The 20,149-nt window shown below is 48.8% G+C and overlaps 1 protein-coding gene across 5 annotated transcripts in view; it reads right to left on the bottom strand.

The window, feature by feature from the left end:
• GRM7 (glutamate metabotropic receptor 7) overlaps positions 1 to 20,149 on the bottom strand; it is a 226,820-nt gene that overhangs the window by 80,281 nt on the left and 126,390 nt on the right. For 4 of the 5 annotated variants that reach the window (XM_017827089.1, XM_017827084.1, XM_017827085.1 and 1 more), the window contains exons 3-4: positions 13,347 to 13,488; positions 12,292 to 12,446 (exon numbers count right to left, since the gene is read on the bottom strand). In XM_017827089.1, coding sequence (XP_017682578.1) covers positions 12,292 to 12,446; positions 13,347 to 13,488 — 297 coding nt within the window. Of the gene's footprint in view, positions 1 to 12,291; positions 12,447 to 13,346; positions 13,489 to 13,724; positions 13,812 to 20,149 lie in introns of all 5 variants that reach the window. The other variant, XM_017827088.1, reaches the window with a different exon arrangement.

A 20,149-nucleotide genomic window follows, 5' to 3' on the forward strand; every position in this document is an offset into this window, starting at 1 on the left:
GTCCAACCTGGCCTTGGACACTTCCAGGGATCCAGGGGCAGCCACAGCTTCTCTGGGCAACCTGTGCCAGGGCCTCCCCACCCTCCTAGGGAAGGATTTGTTCCCAATATCCCATCCAAGCCTGCCCTCTGAAGCCATTCCCCCTTTCATATCTGAGCTGTTATTTCAGTTTCCCATCGCAATTGGCTCTTTAACCAGATCCCTCTGCCCACATTGATGGCTTCTTCCCATTAGGTTTTTAAGTTCCTACTTCCCACTCTTTTTACCAGAAGCTGCTCCACAGATGGCCTGTTCCATTTTAATAATGCAGAGCAGTAAAATCTGAGGTACACAAGGTCTAAATGCAGAACATGAGAGTGGTTTTCCTGCCTTCGGCAGCCGACAAAACGCCCGGTGCGTGTCCTGAAAGGCACTTAAACTGCAGGCAGCAACCTGCATAATTCAAACTGAGGGGAAAAATGCAGAGAGCCCTCTATGCTGTAATGCAGCAACTGGAGTCACTCCTGGAGATGCTCAACAGGTTAAAATTATAATAAAGAATTAGAATAAAAGTCAACTGGCACACGGTGAATGTGCAGAATAAAGGGAATGGAGGTCAGAGCTGCCCGTGGAGGAGAGGCTGTGGCTGTGCCATCCCAGGGATGGATGGGATGGGCAGTGCTGGGTGACCCCCCAGCCCCCCAGAGGTCTCAGCACCCACCCCAGCACAGCCCAGAGGCTCCAGCCCCTTGGGCAGCCCCAGGACAGGGCCTGGGCACCCACAGCGGTGCCACACAACAGGGCATTGTCACCCTCTGGCTCTGAGTGTGCCACCATCACCCTGTGCTGCACTGGCACTCGCCCTGGGGACCAGAGGTGCTCAGCCACTGTCCCACTGTCACACCTGCCCAGCAAACACGACACAGAAGGAAATCAAAGCCTGTCCTGCTCCTGCTGTGCCCCAGCCCAGCCTGCAGGACTCACCTGCAGGGTCTGTGTGCAATCCCTGCAGTGCACAGAGCTCCTGCTCTCCCCTTGTACATCTGCCTGTGCCTCACTGCAGTGTTTCCATGTCAACAGCAATCACCACAGAGCAGAGATAGGGCTGTGCAGCCTGAAGTGTGTGTGCACCCACAGCCCCACACGGGCACACACAGAGCCCCAGGGCACACCCAGAGTTCCCTGATGACATGGGAACCCTCCTGACATGGGAACCCTGGCTGGGGACAGGAACAACCCTGTTCCAAGGCTGTGTCAGGTGGTGGCTCTGTCCTGCACGGACATCCTCTCCCTGCAGGGCAGAGCTGGGCTCAGGGGGAGCCCAGGCTGGGGCTGGCACAGCAGGCACATCCCTGGCACCTCTGGCTGTGCACAGCAGCCATGGCTCAGTCTAAACTGCTGCATACACTGCCAATCTTCTTTTCACATTCCCTAGAGACAGCATTCCCAAGAAAATCATAGAATGGTTCATAGCTCATCCCACTCCACCCTCTGCCATGGGCAGGGACACCTCCCACTAGCCCAGGTTGCTCCAAGCCCCGTCCAACCTGGCCTTGGACACTCCCAGGGATGGGGCAGCCACAGCTTCTCTGGGCAACCTGTGCCAGGACTTCCACACCCTCACAGGGGAAAATTTCTTCCTAATTACTAATTTAAACCTAATCTCTGCCAGTTTACACCATTTCCCCTTGTCCTGTCACTCCAGGCCCTTGTGCAAAGTCCCTCTCAAGGGACTGTAAGGTCTCTCTGGAGTCTTCTCTTCCCCAGGCTGAACACCCCCAGGTCACTCAAAATAGTCCCCAAACCCTTCATCATATCCTTTGCTTTCTTTTTCCCTTAGAAGCTCTAAAAAACATTACTTCCTTGCTATAACTGATTTCTGGTCTCTAAGGCAGCTCTAACAACTCCAGAGTGTGCTGAGGGGTGGGACAGGGGCTGTAATTGCTGTTCCCTCCCTCCTCTCAGCACTCCTCAGCTGAGGCTGCTCACAGGAGTCCCAGCTCCCCTCCAACTGTGCTCATTAATCACATCAGAGCCCCAGGTACCAGCCAGAACAGCTGCTCAGACTTGTGCAAGAAAAGGGAAGATAACAGGAGTGATTTCTGAGGCTGGGGGACACAGTCCCATCCCTCAGGCTGTGCTCGAGGCCACGGGGTCCCGCACAGGAACGCCCACATCGGCTCCTCATTGGAATTCCCTGTGTCTTTGGGGAAAGCAAAACACATTTCCAACTTGACTGAAATATTTCAGGAGCAGAGGATTCTCTAAGCATCCATTCCTCGTCCTCTCATCACCACTATTTCTCTTCTGTAGGGCTACCCCAGCCCAGCCCAGCATTCTCTCTGGGATCCTGCCCAGCCCTCAGGACCACCAGGCAGGTCCTGGCTTGGATCCTCTGCTCCTGTCACCCTGGAAGCCACCCAGCTGCAATCACAGTGCTCAGAGACACTCAGACCCCGTCCCCAAGGAGCAGGACCCGGATGGCCAGGAAGATAAACACCCAAGAGCATGTCCTGGGGTGCTGGGACAGGGCTGCCCCCGGAGCTGGCCCTGGCACAGTCCCCAACCCCGCAGGGTCAGGGCCCTGCAGAGATGCCCTGGGAGAGATGACTGAGGCTGTCTCAATATAAGGAAACTTTTAAATGGCTCTCAAGTTGCAGGATAATTTGTATTCCCCTCTCTTCATACCAACACATTAACCAAATACATTATTTCCATAATGAGGAGATGAACATCTGTGTGGCTTCCCAAAATTTCAAGTGGCAATACTTGAGACAAGTATTCCCTCTTTGGGGACTGACACATCAGCATTTCAAATAACTGCCACAGCTAAAAATATAATTTCAATTCTAGGGAGGTCAAAGAAAAAGCTCAGGTGTGATTTAGATTTTATTTTTTTAACCAAGCGCACCAATTTAATTCCACGAATTAAAGTTGCTGTACTATTGTATGGAATTATTTGTACTTGGCCCTGTGTAAGTGAAGGGCTTAATGCAAACTTTACCAGAGTATGGGAAAGATAAATATCTGGAGTAGTGTTATGTTACTGAAAATTACTGTAGGACAGTTGGGCCTCTGCCCAACTGGGCTATGGCACAGCAGGGCAGCCTCAGCTGATATGGCTTCATTTCTCCTGCTTTTTGTCCAACAAACCCAACAGAATTCCGGGGAAAATGAAAAACCACAACCAACCAACAAACCCCAACCCCATCTGTGCACAGAGAGGTTATTTCACTGCTTAGTTCCTGACTTGAGTGATGGCTGGTGGCAGCTGGGAAGGCTCCAAAGCCATTTCCACACACAACATTCCCATCACACCCCACGGGGGCAGGAATCAACCCCCTCAAGTCCCTCAGCCCCCAGGAGCAGCCACCCCATGGGTTTTGGTTCCCTTGAGCCCAAGGTCTCCACTGTGTTACAGCCCAAACCAGCAGCCCAGGCTGCCCCAAGGCTGTGCCTGCTCTTCCCAGAGCTTTCTCCTGCTCTTTGCCCTGACTTGAGTGGAGAGTGGTCAGAGACACTGGGACAACTCCTCCAGAGCTCTCCCTTCCCATCCCCTCCCAGCCCTGGGCTCAGGGCAGAGCCTCAGGGCCAGCTGGGCTGTGATCATGGGAACAGGGAATTAATGTCAGATGGACAATGTCATGGACCTGAAACACAGCCTGAGCTCCACTTCCAAGGCCTGTTCCCTTCAGCTGCACAGGGTGGGATCTCCCCTGGCAAACACACAGTTCCTCACCATCCTACAGTAGGAGACAGAAGGTCTGTGTTAATCCCTCCTTACCAGGAGATCAACACCATGGATCTATTGGCTCTGCTGCCCCGTTCTGAGGAACCAGCACATGCCATTCCATGGAGATTTTCCTGACACATTTTCCATCCTTTGTTGTCATGCAGTCAGCCAACAGAGCAAAAACACACTCCTGCAGCAGATCTGCAGACCCAGCAGGAGTGAAGTGGGCACTTCAGCATTCATTGTATCATCTTTAAGGAAATTATGTGTATTGTTATTATGTGCATTATTTCCTGAACTATTACTTTCAAAAGCCTATAATCAGTCAAGCATCAACAATGCAGACTAGAAGACAAAACCACAAGGAAACAAGCAAGAAAAGCCTTTACAACCTCTGTTCACTGCCTAAAATTAGCACATTTCTCTTTTTGACTGAGCCTGTCTCAGCCAGAGGTGTCAGAACACTCAGTCCCTGTGTGTCTGGGTGTGTGGAGTCCCAGCAGAGCAGAACTTGGAGGCTACAGAGACCTTTCCTGGGATGCTCCAGATGCCCCTGGTGAGAAGCAGGATGGTGATCAACAGCTGCTCATGTAGGACAGCACAGACACCAGAAACACTGCACACTTGCACAGTGGAGGCATTTTTGGTGCACAGTGCAGGCAGATCAATGTGCTCCTTGCAAACATGCCATGATTGGGTTTCACTCTAATAATGATCCCTTAGGCCTCATCCCACAGCCCACCTTTGGAAAGATCTACTCTGGATCTACTTAGAGCTCCCTCTTGGGCCCAAGTTTCTCTCAAACATGAGCAAACATCAAGTGAAACCATCAGTCCTTCTGCTCAAGTGTCATCTTTCATTGCCTGGTTTGCAAGACCTGTGGGCATCCACCAGGCACTGCTCTGGAAATGCTGCAGAACACACTAAACTCCTTCTGCTCTGCCCAGGCAGCACATCAGTGATGAAAAATGAGCTGTTCCATTAGGAACAATCTGTGGTTCTCAGCCCTCCTGCAGAACAGCATTTCTAAAATTAGATATTTGGGACTACTCATGGCTATTTTGACCTCAACCACGAGCGGCTTATTTCCAAAAGCACCTCCTGCATTTTCTTTTTTTACATGAAAAATACATGAAATGTACCTGGCAAAAACAAATCCTCTGCCAACATAGTCCTGGGAATTAGAAAAATGGATAAACCTCTGAAACTGTAGTGTCAGAAACACCAGAGATGGAAATCCACAGAAAGAGGAGAGGGGAGCACTTCCCTCTCACTCCATCCCCACCAGAGCAGCCCCAGATGAGGCTCTGCTGTGCTGGCAGGTGTAGGACATGATGGACAGTGGGAATATCTCCCCACCACCTTCCCTAATTCCCTTCTTCTGCCCCTTGTCCCAGCAGTGACATCCCTCCAGCCCAGTGCTGCCACCTCCTCCCAGCTCCCCACATCCCTGGGCTGAGTTTTGGAGGCAAACCCGACTGCAGAGCTGTGCTGGGCACGGTGTCACTGCCAGGGCTGCACTGGGGCTGTGGCAGAAGGTGGCAACATCTCCTCCTGGCTCCTGTTTCCATGCCTAAACAGAATTCCAATCTAAATTCCAATTCTTTTCTATAACTCTGCCACAGTGATCCAGAACTGGTTCATTCATTGGGGTCTGGTGGGGTCCTGGGAGATTCATCCCTCCCCAGATCCTGGAAATCCTGCCAGCTTTACTAACAAGCAGAGAACAAACTATTATCACAACGGAGATTCTGCACAGAAGCAAAGTCCAACAGCACCAGAGAACACCAGGAATTCCCAAACAGGGGGGGGTGTGGGGGAAACAATCACCTGCTGCCTTCATGGGCTTGCTGCCTGTTATCCACGTGGTGCCACCACCCCATGCAAGCCTGGGCTGCCCTTGGCTCTGCCACCCTGGAAAAATGCTGGGAAGCAGCACATGGCCAACTGTTGGGGGGGGAACAGTGCCTGTGGTGCCCCTCCACAGGCACCCACCCACCCCTCCTGCCAGGGCAGACCTGCAGGGGAAGGTCTGGAGGGTCCCACCACCCACATCCCCACCAGGAGCTGGCACACGCAGGGAGCAGCTCTCTAAAAACAAAATCCTGCCTCTCTGGCTGGAAATACTCTGCCCAGACACATCCCCCAGACAGCTCCAGTGTCAGACCATCGAGAGGGAAACTGTTCTTGAGAAGATGCAATTCAGGGCATTCCAAAAGGGATGATGCATCTGAAGGGGGCTCAGTGGCTGTATATTACTCTGGGAATTCTCTCTTCTTGCAGTATCAACCATCCCAGTCTGTGTCTGTGTGTACACGTCTCCCTCTCTCAAAACAACCACCCACACTATCTCCAGTGTCCTCAAATAACAGTTAAACATGAACATCAAAGAGAAAATGCCAAGAGAAGCCCTGGGAGCAATACCCGAAATACAGAACCAGAGGCACACAGGCCACGTGGTGGAGAACAGCTGGTTCCCACAGAGGACCTGGATCCTGGCAAAGCCAGACCTGCTGGAGCTTGATTTCATTTCCAGGGGCCCCAGAGAAAGCTCCTAAATCCTTATTTTACAGCAGTTCTTTATGGTCTAATTTAGAGCTTCCTACCTCATTTCTTTGCTCTGAAGCAGCAGCACCATTTGGTTCAAACCCCATTTGGGACAGAACTCGTGCTAATGCTGGGGGGGTTATGGGCTGTGTCTTGCACTGAGCAGTTGCAGATAATTCTCTTTAGTACTCTGAAAACATCACACCTTCCAACTGTCCAACAAACCCCAAAGGAACTCCAATATCTGAGCACCACACAGCAGCCAGGGGGGTAACTGTTAAACTCATAGAACCACAGAGTATCCTGAGCTGGGAGGGTGAGTCTCCTGAGACCCCCCTGCAGAGCTGCTCCAGGCCTGGGGAACAGCACAGGAGGGACATGGAGCTGCTGGAGAGAGTCCAGGGGGGCACCAGGATGGTCAGAGGGATGGAGCAGCTCTGCTGGGAGGAAAGGCTGGGAGAGCTGGGAATGCTCAGCCTGGAGAGGAGAAGGCTCTGGGTGACCTGACTGTGGCCTTGCAGTGCCTGAAGGTGCCTGGCCCTCTGAGCATCCCAGGGACCACACACTCCCTGGGCATTGCCTGCTCATCCCACTGTCCATCCCCTGTGCTCCTGCTGAACAAGTCTGTCCATGCACAGGTAGGAGACAGTGAGATCCAGCACGGAGCCAGGAGGAGTCAAAGCCAATCTGAACTCCCAGGGTGACTTTTCCACAGGCTGGAATCGATACACAAGAAACCTTGCAAGGCTGTGAGTGTACCTGGGACTCCCAGGCAGCTGCAGGATTAATTTAAATTCAATTAAGGGCTTCATCAGCACTGGGGAAGATACAGGCCCAACAAGTTTGTGGGGAGACTGACTTTAAACACACAGTGATTGATGGAGAGAACAGAAAGGTGAGTCCTTCCTTCACCAGCCAACAGGTCCCTGTAAGGAATGGGAAGTGCCACCTGAAAGCACCTTTTTGACAAAAAAACCTCTCTTAGCAGAGGCTGGGGGTGTCCCCTCTCTGGGGCTGGAGCCTGGCCTGGGGACAGGGGAGACCCCTGAGCTGGTCCCACTGCTCCCAACCAGCCTGGAGGACTGAGGAAGGACAAACCCCCAGTGCTGGAGCCCCTCAGCAGGGCAGGGAGGACAATGGGAGAGGTGGGGGGTGCTGAGGAGATGAGAGGAACATTCAGGACAGGTTATGGCAGGAATGGGTAAATTTGGGAGCGATGGTCCGAGCCCTTTCCCTCAGGACTGGTGTCCCCCCAGGCTCCTGGTGTTCCTGGGCTCTGCTCAGCGAGGCTGCAGCCCCACAGCCTGGAATGCATCAAAGCCCTGGAGCCACATCTTTCCAGCCCACTGACTCTCTCCAAACCACATGCTCGTGCCCTGGGGACACAGAAAAAGCTGGAGAACAACAGAGAACTGGAAGAGATGCCGAACCAGGCTGTAAACAAACCAAAGAAATCCAAAATGGACTATTTTCCCAATATTCCTGAGCGATATGAGCCAGCCCTGTGTTCCACTGAGGGAGGGGGTGGGAGGTGTTGCAGGAAGCACATCACTCCCAGAGCAGCATCCTGGTGAAGGCAGCCCTGGGGAGATGCAGAGCAGTGTGCCCCTGTTCATTAACACTGGATTAAATCCAAACTGTCTCTAACAGAGCACAACAAGCCCCGAGCTCCTTTCCTTTGCTGCGCTGGGATGAGAGGGGAAAACATTTCAGAGCCACTAAACAGTGAGATATCATTGTCCTTAAATCACTACCCTTCCATGGCTTTTTTCCCAGTTCATCCCACCCAAACAAAAAAGAAGCAAACTGGTTCTTGTTAGAAATAAAACCAAAACATAAAACCAGGATTCCTTTGGAAGACAAACAACTGAAAAATTCACGTTAGGTTGGTTTGCAGCATTCCTGTTTTTTTGAATAGCTGGGCATGTCCCTGGGCTGGATTGGAGCCATCCCTTAACTTTCAAGCCCAGAGCTCCACAAACTGCAGCCTGGGCCACATCCCCAGCCTGTTGGAATGGAGTCATCCATCTTAAACCTACTTGAATCTCACTGTTTAATTGCATCAGTTCTGAGCTCAGCCTGTAAATAATATTTTTTTCCGCATCAGCAAAGCATTTTTCCAACTTTCTAAATAAACATCACACACACACAAACACACACACATATATGTATATTAACCTCTGTATTTTTCTTACAGCTGCTCCTCTCCTTGGTTTCATTTCCCTGGGAGCTGGTGTGTCCATGAAGACAGAGCACAGCCACGTAAGAAAGACAAGCAAGACTATTTCAAAATAAAATGATTGGAGAAAAACCAGATTTCTGGAAGTGTTCAGTCAGTAGATGAACAGTAACAACATGAACCACAGGGTAACAGCCCAATTTGATAAATTTTGCACAGAAAAGAGGTGTAGGAACAACAGAAAGGAAGAAGTGAGTAGACAGTAGTTGCTTTCCTCCCAGTTGAGTTTAAGAGGAAAACGATTTCTAAGTCTCAGGACGGGGCTGATGTTTCAGTGCTCTTCTCTCCACGTGAGGACACACCACCACGACCCTCTTTTGCAAGAGTTCAAAGCAGCAAGAACCAGAGTACAGTATCCTGCTTCCATAATTGTTCTAACAATAAACACACTCTGCTTTTTTCCCCCTGAAAACATCTAAAACCTTTCAGCTTCCCTGGTACCTGGTTAAACAGGCTATGGAGCACGTTCCCAACTTTCCAGCTCTTTAATGTGCAGCTCCTCTGGCTCCCTGTCTACTGCAATTATGCAAATAAAATGCAACTTTATCCTTCCAGCATAATTACATCACACACAATCAGGCTATATTAAGACTGACTTAAGATGAATGAATTCAGTTCATGTAATGATTTCCTAAATCCCCCCCGTGGGATCATGGCAAAGAAAATTCTGTCCCCAGAGTGACATCAAGTATCAAGACAAATAACTGCAGATCTGGGGTCTGATCCTACAAGAAACTGAGGGCTTTGGGCTCCCTCTGGAGCCAGAGGCTGCTGGGATATTCCCACTGTTAGGAAAACAGGAGTGCCAGCTGGAAGACATGCAGAAAACTATGGTGTCCACAGTTCAAGAAAGACCAAGAGCTACTGGAGAGGGTCCAGTGGAGGCCACAAGGATGATCTGAGGTCTGGAGCATCTCTCTGATGAGCAGAGACTGCAGGAGCTGGGCCTGGTTGGTCTGGAGAAGAGAAGGCTGAGAGGGGATCCCATCCATCCACACAAACATCTCCAGGGGGTGTCAGGGTGGTCCCACTCTCTGTACAGGGGTGCCCAGGGACAGGGTGAGGAGCAATGGCCATGAACTATCACACAGGGAGTTCCACCTCAGGAACCTCTCTATCTCAGGATGCCAGAGCCTGGAACAGCTGCCCAAGGCAGGTGTGCAATCTCCTGCTCTGGAGACATCCCAAACCCATCTGGACATGTCCCTGTGTCACCTGCTCCAGGTGACCCTGCCTGGGCAGGGGGGTTGGACTGGATGGTCTCCACAGGTCACTTCCCACACCAGCTCCTCTGGGGTTTCCTGGCTCATTCCCTGAACTGGGAGCAGGGGCACAGTCACACACACAGGTCGAGGTGCAGGAGCTGCAGGGCCTCTGCTTCCAGGGAGGCTTCCTAGGAATCTTTTCCCAGCATATTTCAAATACTACCTAAGACAGTGATAAAAGGAAAGGGAAAAAAAAGAAAACATGCTCTTGAGGAGTAAAATCAGGGCAACCCCCTCATTCATGACTAACACAGAATTCTCACCAAATCCAATGGGAATTAAGCTGATGCTTAACTGTTGCCTTGACCTGGAGCCTGTGAGCCCCAGGGCTGCTGCTCAGGTGGAGCCTGCTGGGCTGGGATCTGCTCCAGGCACTGGGCTCCATTCTGCTCATTTACTTTGTTCCCATCAATTTATAGGGAAAATCAAGGCAGCCTTTTTATTTTATGCCGTCACCAAAAGAAATGCATTACTGAGTTTTAGGAAGCAGATGTTCATTGCTGGATGATAAAAGAATAAAAATGCCCAATTTCCTTCTCCTGGACTCTTGGCCAAATGAAATTGGAACAACAGAAAGGAAAACAAAACAACATCCAGCAGCCTAAATTCAAGGAAGGCAGCAATCCAGAGGGATAAGAGCCTCCCTGAGCATGGGAACACTAATGCCCAAGGATTCCTCATTTCTGTAGGTAACAGAGCTGTGGATGTTTCTCTTGGTGAATGAAACCGAAATGGAATTGGGCTGGGAATGTGGAGTCCTGGAAAACTGCTCCAGGAGAAAGGGGATGTGCATCCCTTTACCCTCCCTGTAACAGCAGGAGCAGGAGGCAGATCCAGGTGGCATTTGGGGCTGTATGAACAGGACCGAGGGAGGTAAGAACTAGCCTGAAGCTCTCTGAGCAGTCAGAGAGCAGCCAGGGAGCCTCTGCTCTGGACAGGGATATCTGGCTCTGCCTCCTGCCCACCCGGGACAGCCCCTGCCCTGCCCCACTGCCCTGCTCTGCCAGGGAGTCCCTGCAACACAGGGACCTGGAAACATGGATCTGCTCCTAAAGGATGAGCACAGTTAGAGACAGTGATAGGCAAAATGTGATTTAAGCATCACAATTAATCATCCAACCTGCGTGGCTACAAGTGCAGAATGCAACCAGCCAACCTTCAGGCAATCCTTCAACACAGTCACTGAATAAGAAGATATTTGTGGGCTCAATAAACATATTTTTTGCAGATACACCAGATACACTGATATTTACAATTGTTATTTAACTGACTTTCTATACCTGGACCCTTCCACTCCACTCTCCTCACTTACTGGGTCCAAAAAAAACCCTCATGGGTTCAGTGTGTAAGACAGAAGTAAAATATTTTAAAACAAGCAAACCTGGAAAGTTTTGGGTTCTGTTTACTGTTGGCAGAGTTTTCTTTTCTGTGTCAGGAACCCATAGGGATGAATACAGCCAGTATGAAAAGCTTATTAAAATACCCTAGTTTTCAGAAACAAACCACTTCATTGTCTATCAACTTTAGGTATTTACGGAGAAACAACATTTGAGAACACCTCGGGGGCTGAAAAATGTAGAAGAAGGAAGCACATGATACACCTGAGAAGAATAACTGATGAGGAGGGAGTGCAGGCACAGGAAAATGCAAATATTTGGTTTTCCAGGGAGTGAAGACACCAGAACCTATTTTAATGTAGGCAATGTGTTCAAGGACTCTTTGGAGACCCTGCCCCACACACCATGTGCCAGCTGAAGAGTTTGTTTTCTTTACTCAAAGGAAAGAACCTTGTAAACAACTTTTCTTTCCACATTATAGAGAACACAGACTCTAATCAACCAGTTTGGTGCCCAGAGGAAGCCACGTGGATAGTTAAGCATCCCTGCACACAAAAGGATTAACAAATTGAGGAGAGATCAGACAACAAACTCTTCAGAACACAAAGGAATGTTGGGAAACAAAGGGATTATGTCAAAGTTTCCCATAAGTTTTATATACATGTGCATATGTATAGGTGTGTATATTTTTCAAGCACACAATCAGCATGTATAAATGTAGTGCTTGATCTGCAGGAAGTAAAAGTTAAGCTAAGTTTCAGTGGAAACCACTGATCTGAAAAGGAAGTTTTACTCCTTCAGTGGAGAACTTCTCTGCTGCTTCAGAGCTGAGACAAAGGTTGCAACAGACTTTCTGCCCCCCTGTATCCACACAACACATTCAGATCATTTGGGTTTTCTTTCCTTTGGGTGATGGAAGCCCTGTAACATCCCCACAGCTCAGGGTGGGCTCTGGGATCGTGCTCCAATAACCCACTGCTGGCAGCAGCTCCTGTGGGAATGACGCCGGGTGTCCATGTGGGGAACAGGGAGATTTGGGGAAAATTCAGCACTTACTCCATGTGCTTCCCGGTCTGTATCACCCCGTGTCCGGGCACCTTTATCCCAAAACACTTACGGGAAAAATCTCAGGTGACCAGTTGTGCCCTGGCAGCATGTGGGGAGCAGGAGGGGAGGGAGGGGAGCTCTTACCCTCGATGGTGGCTCTCTTGGGCAGGATGGTGATGGCCCCCTCGGCGACGTCCTCCTGCTGCAGCAGCGGGCCCACCTTGGAGCCCCAGGTGTCCGAGCCCACCCACAGGAAATGTCCCACTTGATCCGCCCTCTTGGCGGCCGCCAGGATCTGCCTGTGGGAGAGAAGGGCGTGTTCACACGGTCGTGGGGTTTAAACACGGAACTGCTGCAGGAAAGGGCCTGTGCCAGGGGCAGGACGGGGGGACTCAGTCATCTCAGAGGGCTTTTCCAACCTAATCTACTCTGTCATGAGCAGAAACAGCACATTCCTGCACCCAGGTCTAGTGGAAGGTGTCAGGGGGTTGGAACAAGATGATCATTAAAGGTCCCTCCCAACCCAAACTATCCTTAGCAGCACCAACAGGACTTCTCTTTAAATTCCTCCTGTATTCCATGACTGACACATTGATTCCACCAAAACTTAGAGTTTTGCCACTGACTCTACTGAAACTTCATCCTGAATTCTTTTTGTCTCACTGTAGGACTGAGCCCCTCAGCAACTGATGATTCCATCACGATTTTAAGCTGATTTAAAATTCTGCAGTGAGAATGTGGAGCACGGGCAAGTGAGAAATGAAATATAAAATATTCTTTGTATTATTTTATGAGCCAGTTCTATGTGATTTAACCTTGAGCATCCAAGTCACTTTATCACTATTAACCTTCATTTGCCGTATAATAGAGTCTGAAATAATTAATTATACATGACAGAATGAGCTTGGAGAGAGGGGCGTGCTCTTAGTGCCTCTTTGAGGGGTAAGGTCAGCTCTGCCATCCAATGCACGGGTAACCCTATGCCAGGAAAAGCTCCCAGGTCCTGGTCACCATTCCTGTGCCCCCAGTATGGTCTGGGCACTCCCTGAGCCAGGGCAGAGCACCCTCGTGCCTGGTGCTTCCCCCCCATCCCAAACTGCCCCCCCCATCACTCTTACCGACAGACATTCCCACTTCACTCCTCCCGTTCTTTTGCTGCAGAGCTGCCCAGCCCCATGGATTCCCTCAGCTGCCCTTACCTGATGTCCTCATCGTTGGCGAAGATGACGATGGCCCTGGCGTTGGGCGTCTCCAGCAGCTGCCGGATGATCTTGTCGAAGTCGATGGTCTTGTCCTTGCGGTCCTGGGGGATCTTCAGGGACTGGGCAATGCAGAGCCCACCTGAGCCAGAGACAGGGGAGAGCAGAAGGACTGTCACAGGAGGAAAATGGAACATCAGTGGTGAGCACAGGGATGGCAGTGGGAGCTGCACACACTGGAAGGGGAGTCTGGGGGGAAGACAAGTTCTCTGATGGGATCACTGCCCTTGTGGGCACTTCATGTGCCACTTCCTGAGGGTTTCACACCATTATTTCATGTTAATACCATTATTTCATATTCACACCATTATTCCATACCATTATTTTTTTGCACAGAGAGCTCCAATACACACAGTCTGCATGGCTGGGTAGGGTTGTGGTTTAAGCAGGTGGGAAAACCCAACACTGTAGAAAAGCAAAATAAGCAAATATATGGTCAGTGGAAGGACTGAAAATAGAGGAATTAAAAAAAATAAACCAATCCAAACGGCAACCTGAATAAGCTTAAACTGACTAAAAAAAACCCCAAAACAACAAGCTGAAAGGCAAGTGATGCTGGAGGTGTATTACACAAATTTTATCTCAGCAAAGGGCTGAAATTCTTCTTGATTTTACAAGTTGAAGGCTATTGAGGGAAAATGTTTCCACTGGAATGACTTATCTGGAATAGGAACAGCCAAGAAGTTGAAGTACTGGTAAAGCAAAAAAACCCCAAAAAACCCAAAAAAACCAAACAGGCAAAAAACCCCAACCAACCAACCAAAAAAGGATAAAAATGAAAATCAAGGATAAAGATCAAGAAAACCCTTATTTGTTCCAATGCCCATCACCAACTGGGCTGGAGAGACCCAAATATTGAAGCCTCAAGATAAAGTACGTCTGTGAATGGGACTTCTCATAAACACACAGGAAACGTGGCACAAGAGTGTGAGCATGGAACAGGGACACCCACAGGCAGGGCAGAGAAAGGCTCCCTGACAGCACAGTTCCCAGAGTACAGTTATTTAGGTTGTTTTAGGAAAAATAAAAGAAAAAAACCATCCCATCTCCAGTGATATTCTGCTTGTTGCTGGCAGATGAAAACTCAACTTTTGCCTTAATTATTTTGTTTCTCGGTGGTAAACACTTTCATCTTTTATGGCATCTCAGATACCAACCTCCCCACTCTACTGCACAATGTGTTAATTAATAACATATCAGAGCTGCTTAATAAGAAACAGCAGTGGGGATGAGTTAATTAAAAGGCAGCAGGACAAAGGAGAGATTCACAGATATGCTTTAAAATACAGATCTAAAAGTACTGCTAAACGAGGCAGTGGAGAAGGTGTTTGTATGGAGGGATCCTACAGGGGGAGGAGGAGGCTCATCCCCAGCACCCACCATCTGCCAGTGCAGCACCATCCTCGACCCCGGGCACAGCAGCCACGGCAACACCTGGAGGAACCCCTGGAACAGCCGTGAAAACCAAACTCAGCCCTTAAAATGGTGAAATCTGCCTCCTGTGCAGGTCCCTGAGCACCTCCCAGAGCAGGGCAGGCTCCTCTTCCCTTGTTTGAGACGCAGAGAAGATGAGATGCAGGGGCTGCCTGAAGGCAAAGCAGCTCTGCTGTACTGGCTGCTCCAAAAGCTCCGGGGGAAGAAGGACTGGTTTGGTGGGAAGAAATAAAACAGCGAAAAGGAAAGGCAGGGAAAGAATAAAAGAGAATAATAACCCCCCAGTTTTCCTCTGACTCACACAAAATCTTTTGTTTTGTTTCACAATTATCACAACCTGAAATTTTTGCAACCTGGTGTTTTTGTTGCTTGTTTGTTTGTTTTCAAAGAAAACAATACAGGTTTTTAAAAAGAAACTTCATTTTTAAAGGGAGAGACAAAGCCTTGCTGCTAGTGAGTTCAAAAATCTAAAGAGTTTAAAATGCTCTCTTTTTTTCCCCAGTCAAAATTAGGCAGAATGAACTCAAACCCGTGAGCAGTGCTATCCAGCTTTCCTGGAATGACCCAGTTGGCAGAGATTGCAGCTGGTTAAAAGCACAGCTCCCCCAGCCAGCCCTGGCTCTGAGCATCCTGCTCCATGGCAGGGCCAGGGCACCACCCAGGCACAGCAGTCAGGGAAGCCATCCACGTGGCTCTGCTGGGGGAACATCTCTCTGCCCTGGCATCAAGCCTAAGGAGAATTTCAAGTTATTATCTGCTCCTGGGAAGTCCCTGTGCCCTCCCTGGCACTCCATCACTCCAAGCCAAGCTACTCCAAACCTCCCCCGAGAGACTCCGATTTCTCTTGTAAAACAAGGACGTGGTAACTTTGGAGAATTCATTTCAGAAAAGAAAGGAAAAAACCAACCCAACCCCCAGAGTGCTACAGAGCTCCAGGATTTGTCACCTGGAAATTTATTCCTTCCCTGCACAGTGTCCTTTTGAGAGGCTCCCACTGTGACAGAGCAGAGCAGGAGCAGATGTATTTTATGGCACTGGGACCAAAGGGCTCCTCTGTGCTGGATGGAGCCATTATTTAGACACATCTGAAGCTGCTGTGAAGGTCCTTTGCAGTCCTTCATCACCTCCCATCACCTTCAGTCAGAAAAGGTGAGAGGACTGGGAATGCAGCCCAAAGTGCAAATAGAGGCCTGAGGAACAAATACAGCCCCAAAGCCACCTAAAGGGGACAAAGTGTGTTATTTTCCAGCTTGTTTAGCTCAAATCCACCCCAGGCAGCTCTGACACGAGAGCACAAAGGTCCTGCAGCAGCCCATGAGCTGCTGTTCACACCCAACCCCGGAGCTGGGATAACAGTGCTCCCATCCCTCTGGAGGAGCCCGTGCCAGGCAGGGCCCCCTGGCATTTACCACTCTCAGCAAGCAGAGGTGCCCAGGGAACTGAGGGGAGATTGTCCACATGGCACAGATAGAATAAATTCAGCTTCCATATTCTCGTCCCGCATTCCTGTTCCGCCAGGAAACGTGTGCACAGTTATTTAACCTGTCAGGTTAATGCACTGCACTCACCAGGGAAAAACCTCTCAGGCAATTAAGTGGTAGCAACGTGAAAGTTGCAAATTCAGGCCTTTGCCTTGAATTCCTGCAGTGATCCATTACCCTGACGGACTGGAGGAGTGACAAATGCTCTCACTGGCACCAAGTGCTGTGGCAAAGGGTGGGAGTCGAGCCAAAACCACCTGAGACCAAACCAGGGCTGCTCTGACACACCCAGAGAAGCTGTGGTTGCCCCAGCCCTGGAAGTGTCCAAGGCCAGGTTGGATGGGTTTGGAGCAACCTGGGCTAGTGGGAGGTGTCCCTGCCCGTGGGAGGTGTCCCTGCCCATGGCAGGGGGTGGGTCTGGATGGGCTTTAAGGCCCCTTCCAAGTAAACCATTATAGGATTTTATGATTCCATGACTTTGTGTCTCCAGCCTCACGCCAGATCCTGTGCTGTGAGATGACCAACATGCTCATCTTGCTCTGATCAAAGGTTGGGACATCAAGGCCATCCACCCACTGTGGAGTGACTCCCAACAGCACAAGCACTCTACAGCATTATCATGTGATGGTTTTTCCTGGGAATCCCGCTCCTAAGTCACAGATGTGGCACAGGGGTCAGGCCACATCCCAGGACGCTCCAGCTCCCGGCAGAGCCAGCTGGGTGGCAGCTGACAGCACACAGGAACGGGGAAGAGAGTCTCAAAAATATCCTGGCTGCCTTCCTTCCCCCCCTGCCAGCTCCTGTGCTGCTCCGGAGCAGATCCCCAGGAGGGTTCTCCAGGCTGGAGCAGTCACGCGCTAAATTGGTCGGGGCATTAAACCCCCAGCGCTGGTATTTAAGGGTAATGGATGTATCTGGTAATCAAAGTGTTGCTTCAGTATCCATGGATACCCACGATTATGTGGTATTTGGATTCTGGTACAACACTAAGTACATTATTCTGCTTCCCTGAAATTCTCCAGGAGCTATTTTTCTTATCACCGCTTAATTGGATTATCAGGTAGCAAAAGAGACACTTTAACACTTTTTCAGCTGATTTATCTGCAGAGATCCTCTTTGGGAAGGGGGGGAATTACTTTTAGCAACACTGAAAACATCACAAAGTTATGTTGTTGCTGCTGATTATTAAAAGGAACTCTCAATTAATTTGATTAATATGTTACTTTAAAATTAGCAGCTGCCAGGAGCTGCCTCCTGGATGTTTATTAAAGTTATGGGAACAACAGACAAAGCCTTTGGCATTGCATGGCTCGGCACAGCTCATCCTCCACTGGCAGGGATTTGAGGACCTTTCTTGCTGCTCATCAGCACAGAAAACATCCTCAAATTAGGATTTTAACAAAGGTTTATTGGGAAGCATGGGAAAAGATCAGGTTAAGTACAGATGGCAACTAGAATTTTAATCTAAACAATAAAAACAAGAAGTCTTCAAGTGTGGAGGATTTCTGACCCCTCAGAAAGACCCTGCCAGGGAGCTGCTGTGGTCCCACGATGATCCAACAAGCAGGACCCCCCATCACACAAGGGGAAATACAGTTTAACCTCAGCTTGGGGCAGGCAAAGGAGAGGAATTAACTGGAGAAGAAACAAAATAAACCTCAAAGGCACATAGTAGGGTTTTTTCACTGCTATGTACGTTTTTTATGTCACTGCTGGGCTCTGGCATATCCTTCTATACCCTGCATATACAATTTATGAGCTGCAATGAATTTTACTTGTGAACCTCATATATTCTGCAGACAGGAAACGAATGGTAGTAACACTGAAGACTGAGTTAGAGAAGTCAGTACTCTCCCCATGTGAAAACTCCAATTCCACAATTGAGGATATTTCCCTGATAAAGCAGAGTCCCAGCCCAAAGGAACTGGAACGATACAGATTATTTGATACTCTTGAAATGCAGCCGGGCTGGCAGCTTGTTTGGCATCAAACTCCTCAGCAGGGAGAGAGAACTGTTCAAAGAGCTGTCACAAAACCACCAAATCTTCAAGGAACAGTCACTGGGAAGTCAATACATGACTCACACCTTTAGAGAAGAGCAGGAGCCTCTGTGGCAGGGAGGGGGTTGAGGTAGGGTTTTGTTATATGAGGGAGTTCACATTTCAGTAAAACCCAGAATAAACCTCTCCATGTCCATGCTGCAGGACTGATCCTCAGCCTCTTGCAAGAAATAAATCAGATTTTCAGTAAATCACTCTAATGTAGGAAAACTTCCAGTGCCATTCCCAAAGCTGCAGATTCCCAGCACACTGACCTGGATCTCTGATATTCCCCTGTCCCATTGGGGCACAAGGTGCCACCAGTGTGGAAGTTCACCAGGGATGGGCTGGGGTCATCAGAACACTCCAAAGGAAAGATCTCAAGCATTTATCCAACAGCTCCAGTCCTGCTCCATCTCCCCAGGAAAGCTGGGATGCAGAGCCCAGAGGAAACCCCAGGGTGATCCAGCACCAGCTCTGCCTGAGGCACTACAAAGGGATTTTAATCTGTGGAAATCAGCTGATTGGTAGAAGAGTTCCTGGCATTCCATGCAGCCAGAAATGGAAATAAATTAATTTATTCTGACCCCCAAAATTAAAATACACCAAGGCACATTCAAAGACAACTGGCTGGATTTCATTCCACCTGGATTTGCTGGGCCAAATCAGCACAGAATATTCAGAATCCTCAGGAAAAAAGAACTTCAAGTTAAAGAAATGGCTAATAGAGAGATCTAGAAATGCCAGCTGGGTCCTTGTCTCCAAAATCGAAGTTCTAACAAGACTCTGGATTGGACTGTTGGGTCATTACCAGGAACAGTTAATATCCTTAATCTCCTGCTTACCAAGAGCTACAAAGTTCCTGCTTATGCCAATAAAAGAAGTTTACAACTGCCCTGATCTGCAGATGGGCTCAAATTTAAATTACATCTCTGTAGTATCATAATTCAATTGTAAAAATGAAAAGCGCACCAATAATAAAATTACATTAAAACATGAAACTACAACAAGTTATCCAAGAGAAGGATCCCTGTAGATACCAAACAGCTTTAACTCAGAAACTTTCTACACATGAAGAATCTACTGAATCATTTTTGAATTTTATTTTTGCTAATCTTGTTTATTGTTTCATTTTTTCACATTAACCCTCATCATAACCCAACACCAGAACACCTAAACTGATACAGAAGACTAATATTTCTAGTATGTAATTCGTTAATGCTTAATTCCATTGTGTCAGACCTTTGCTGCATGTTTAATGACATTCCTGGTGCGTTTTATCACTTCAAAATTGTCCTTTATTATGGCAGTTACACTCCAGCAATATACAAAAAATTAAGACTCTCTCTGGAACACCAAATTAAATTATAAGAATGGTATGGGATCATTTTGAAAGATTTAGAAAAGCTCTGTTTGCTAGAGAGAAAATGAAGAAAATTAAGATACCCTGTTAGACCCAGAGCCACCGGGGCTTGGGAATGTGTGTGGGAACAGGAGAGATTTTTGCAACAGGAGGAACTTGGGATTTATTGGCTTCCTAAAATCTGTGCTATAGAAAGAAGGTGCACTGGAGCTACATAGTGTATCCATGCAGAAAAAAAAACAATATAAAATAAAATTATGGTTCAGGTTCAAACATCTAAAACACTTTTGTTGTTACAACTTCATGCCAGGAGTGCTCCAATGAGCTGGTCTGGAGCAGAGCCCTGCAAAGCCTCCAGAGGGGACAAACCCTGCTCAGAGGGACACTGAGATCCCCCTAAAAACGAAACGTTGCCAATTTGAAAGG

Source organism: Lepidothrix coronata, unplaced genomic scaffold (assembly GCF_001604755.1).
Source record: "Lepidothrix coronata isolate B3197 unplaced genomic scaffold, Lepidothrix_coronata-1.0 Scaffold134, whole genome shotgun sequence".
Taxonomy (NCBI): Eukaryota; Metazoa; Chordata; class Aves; order Passeriformes; family Pipridae; genus Lepidothrix; species Lepidothrix coronata.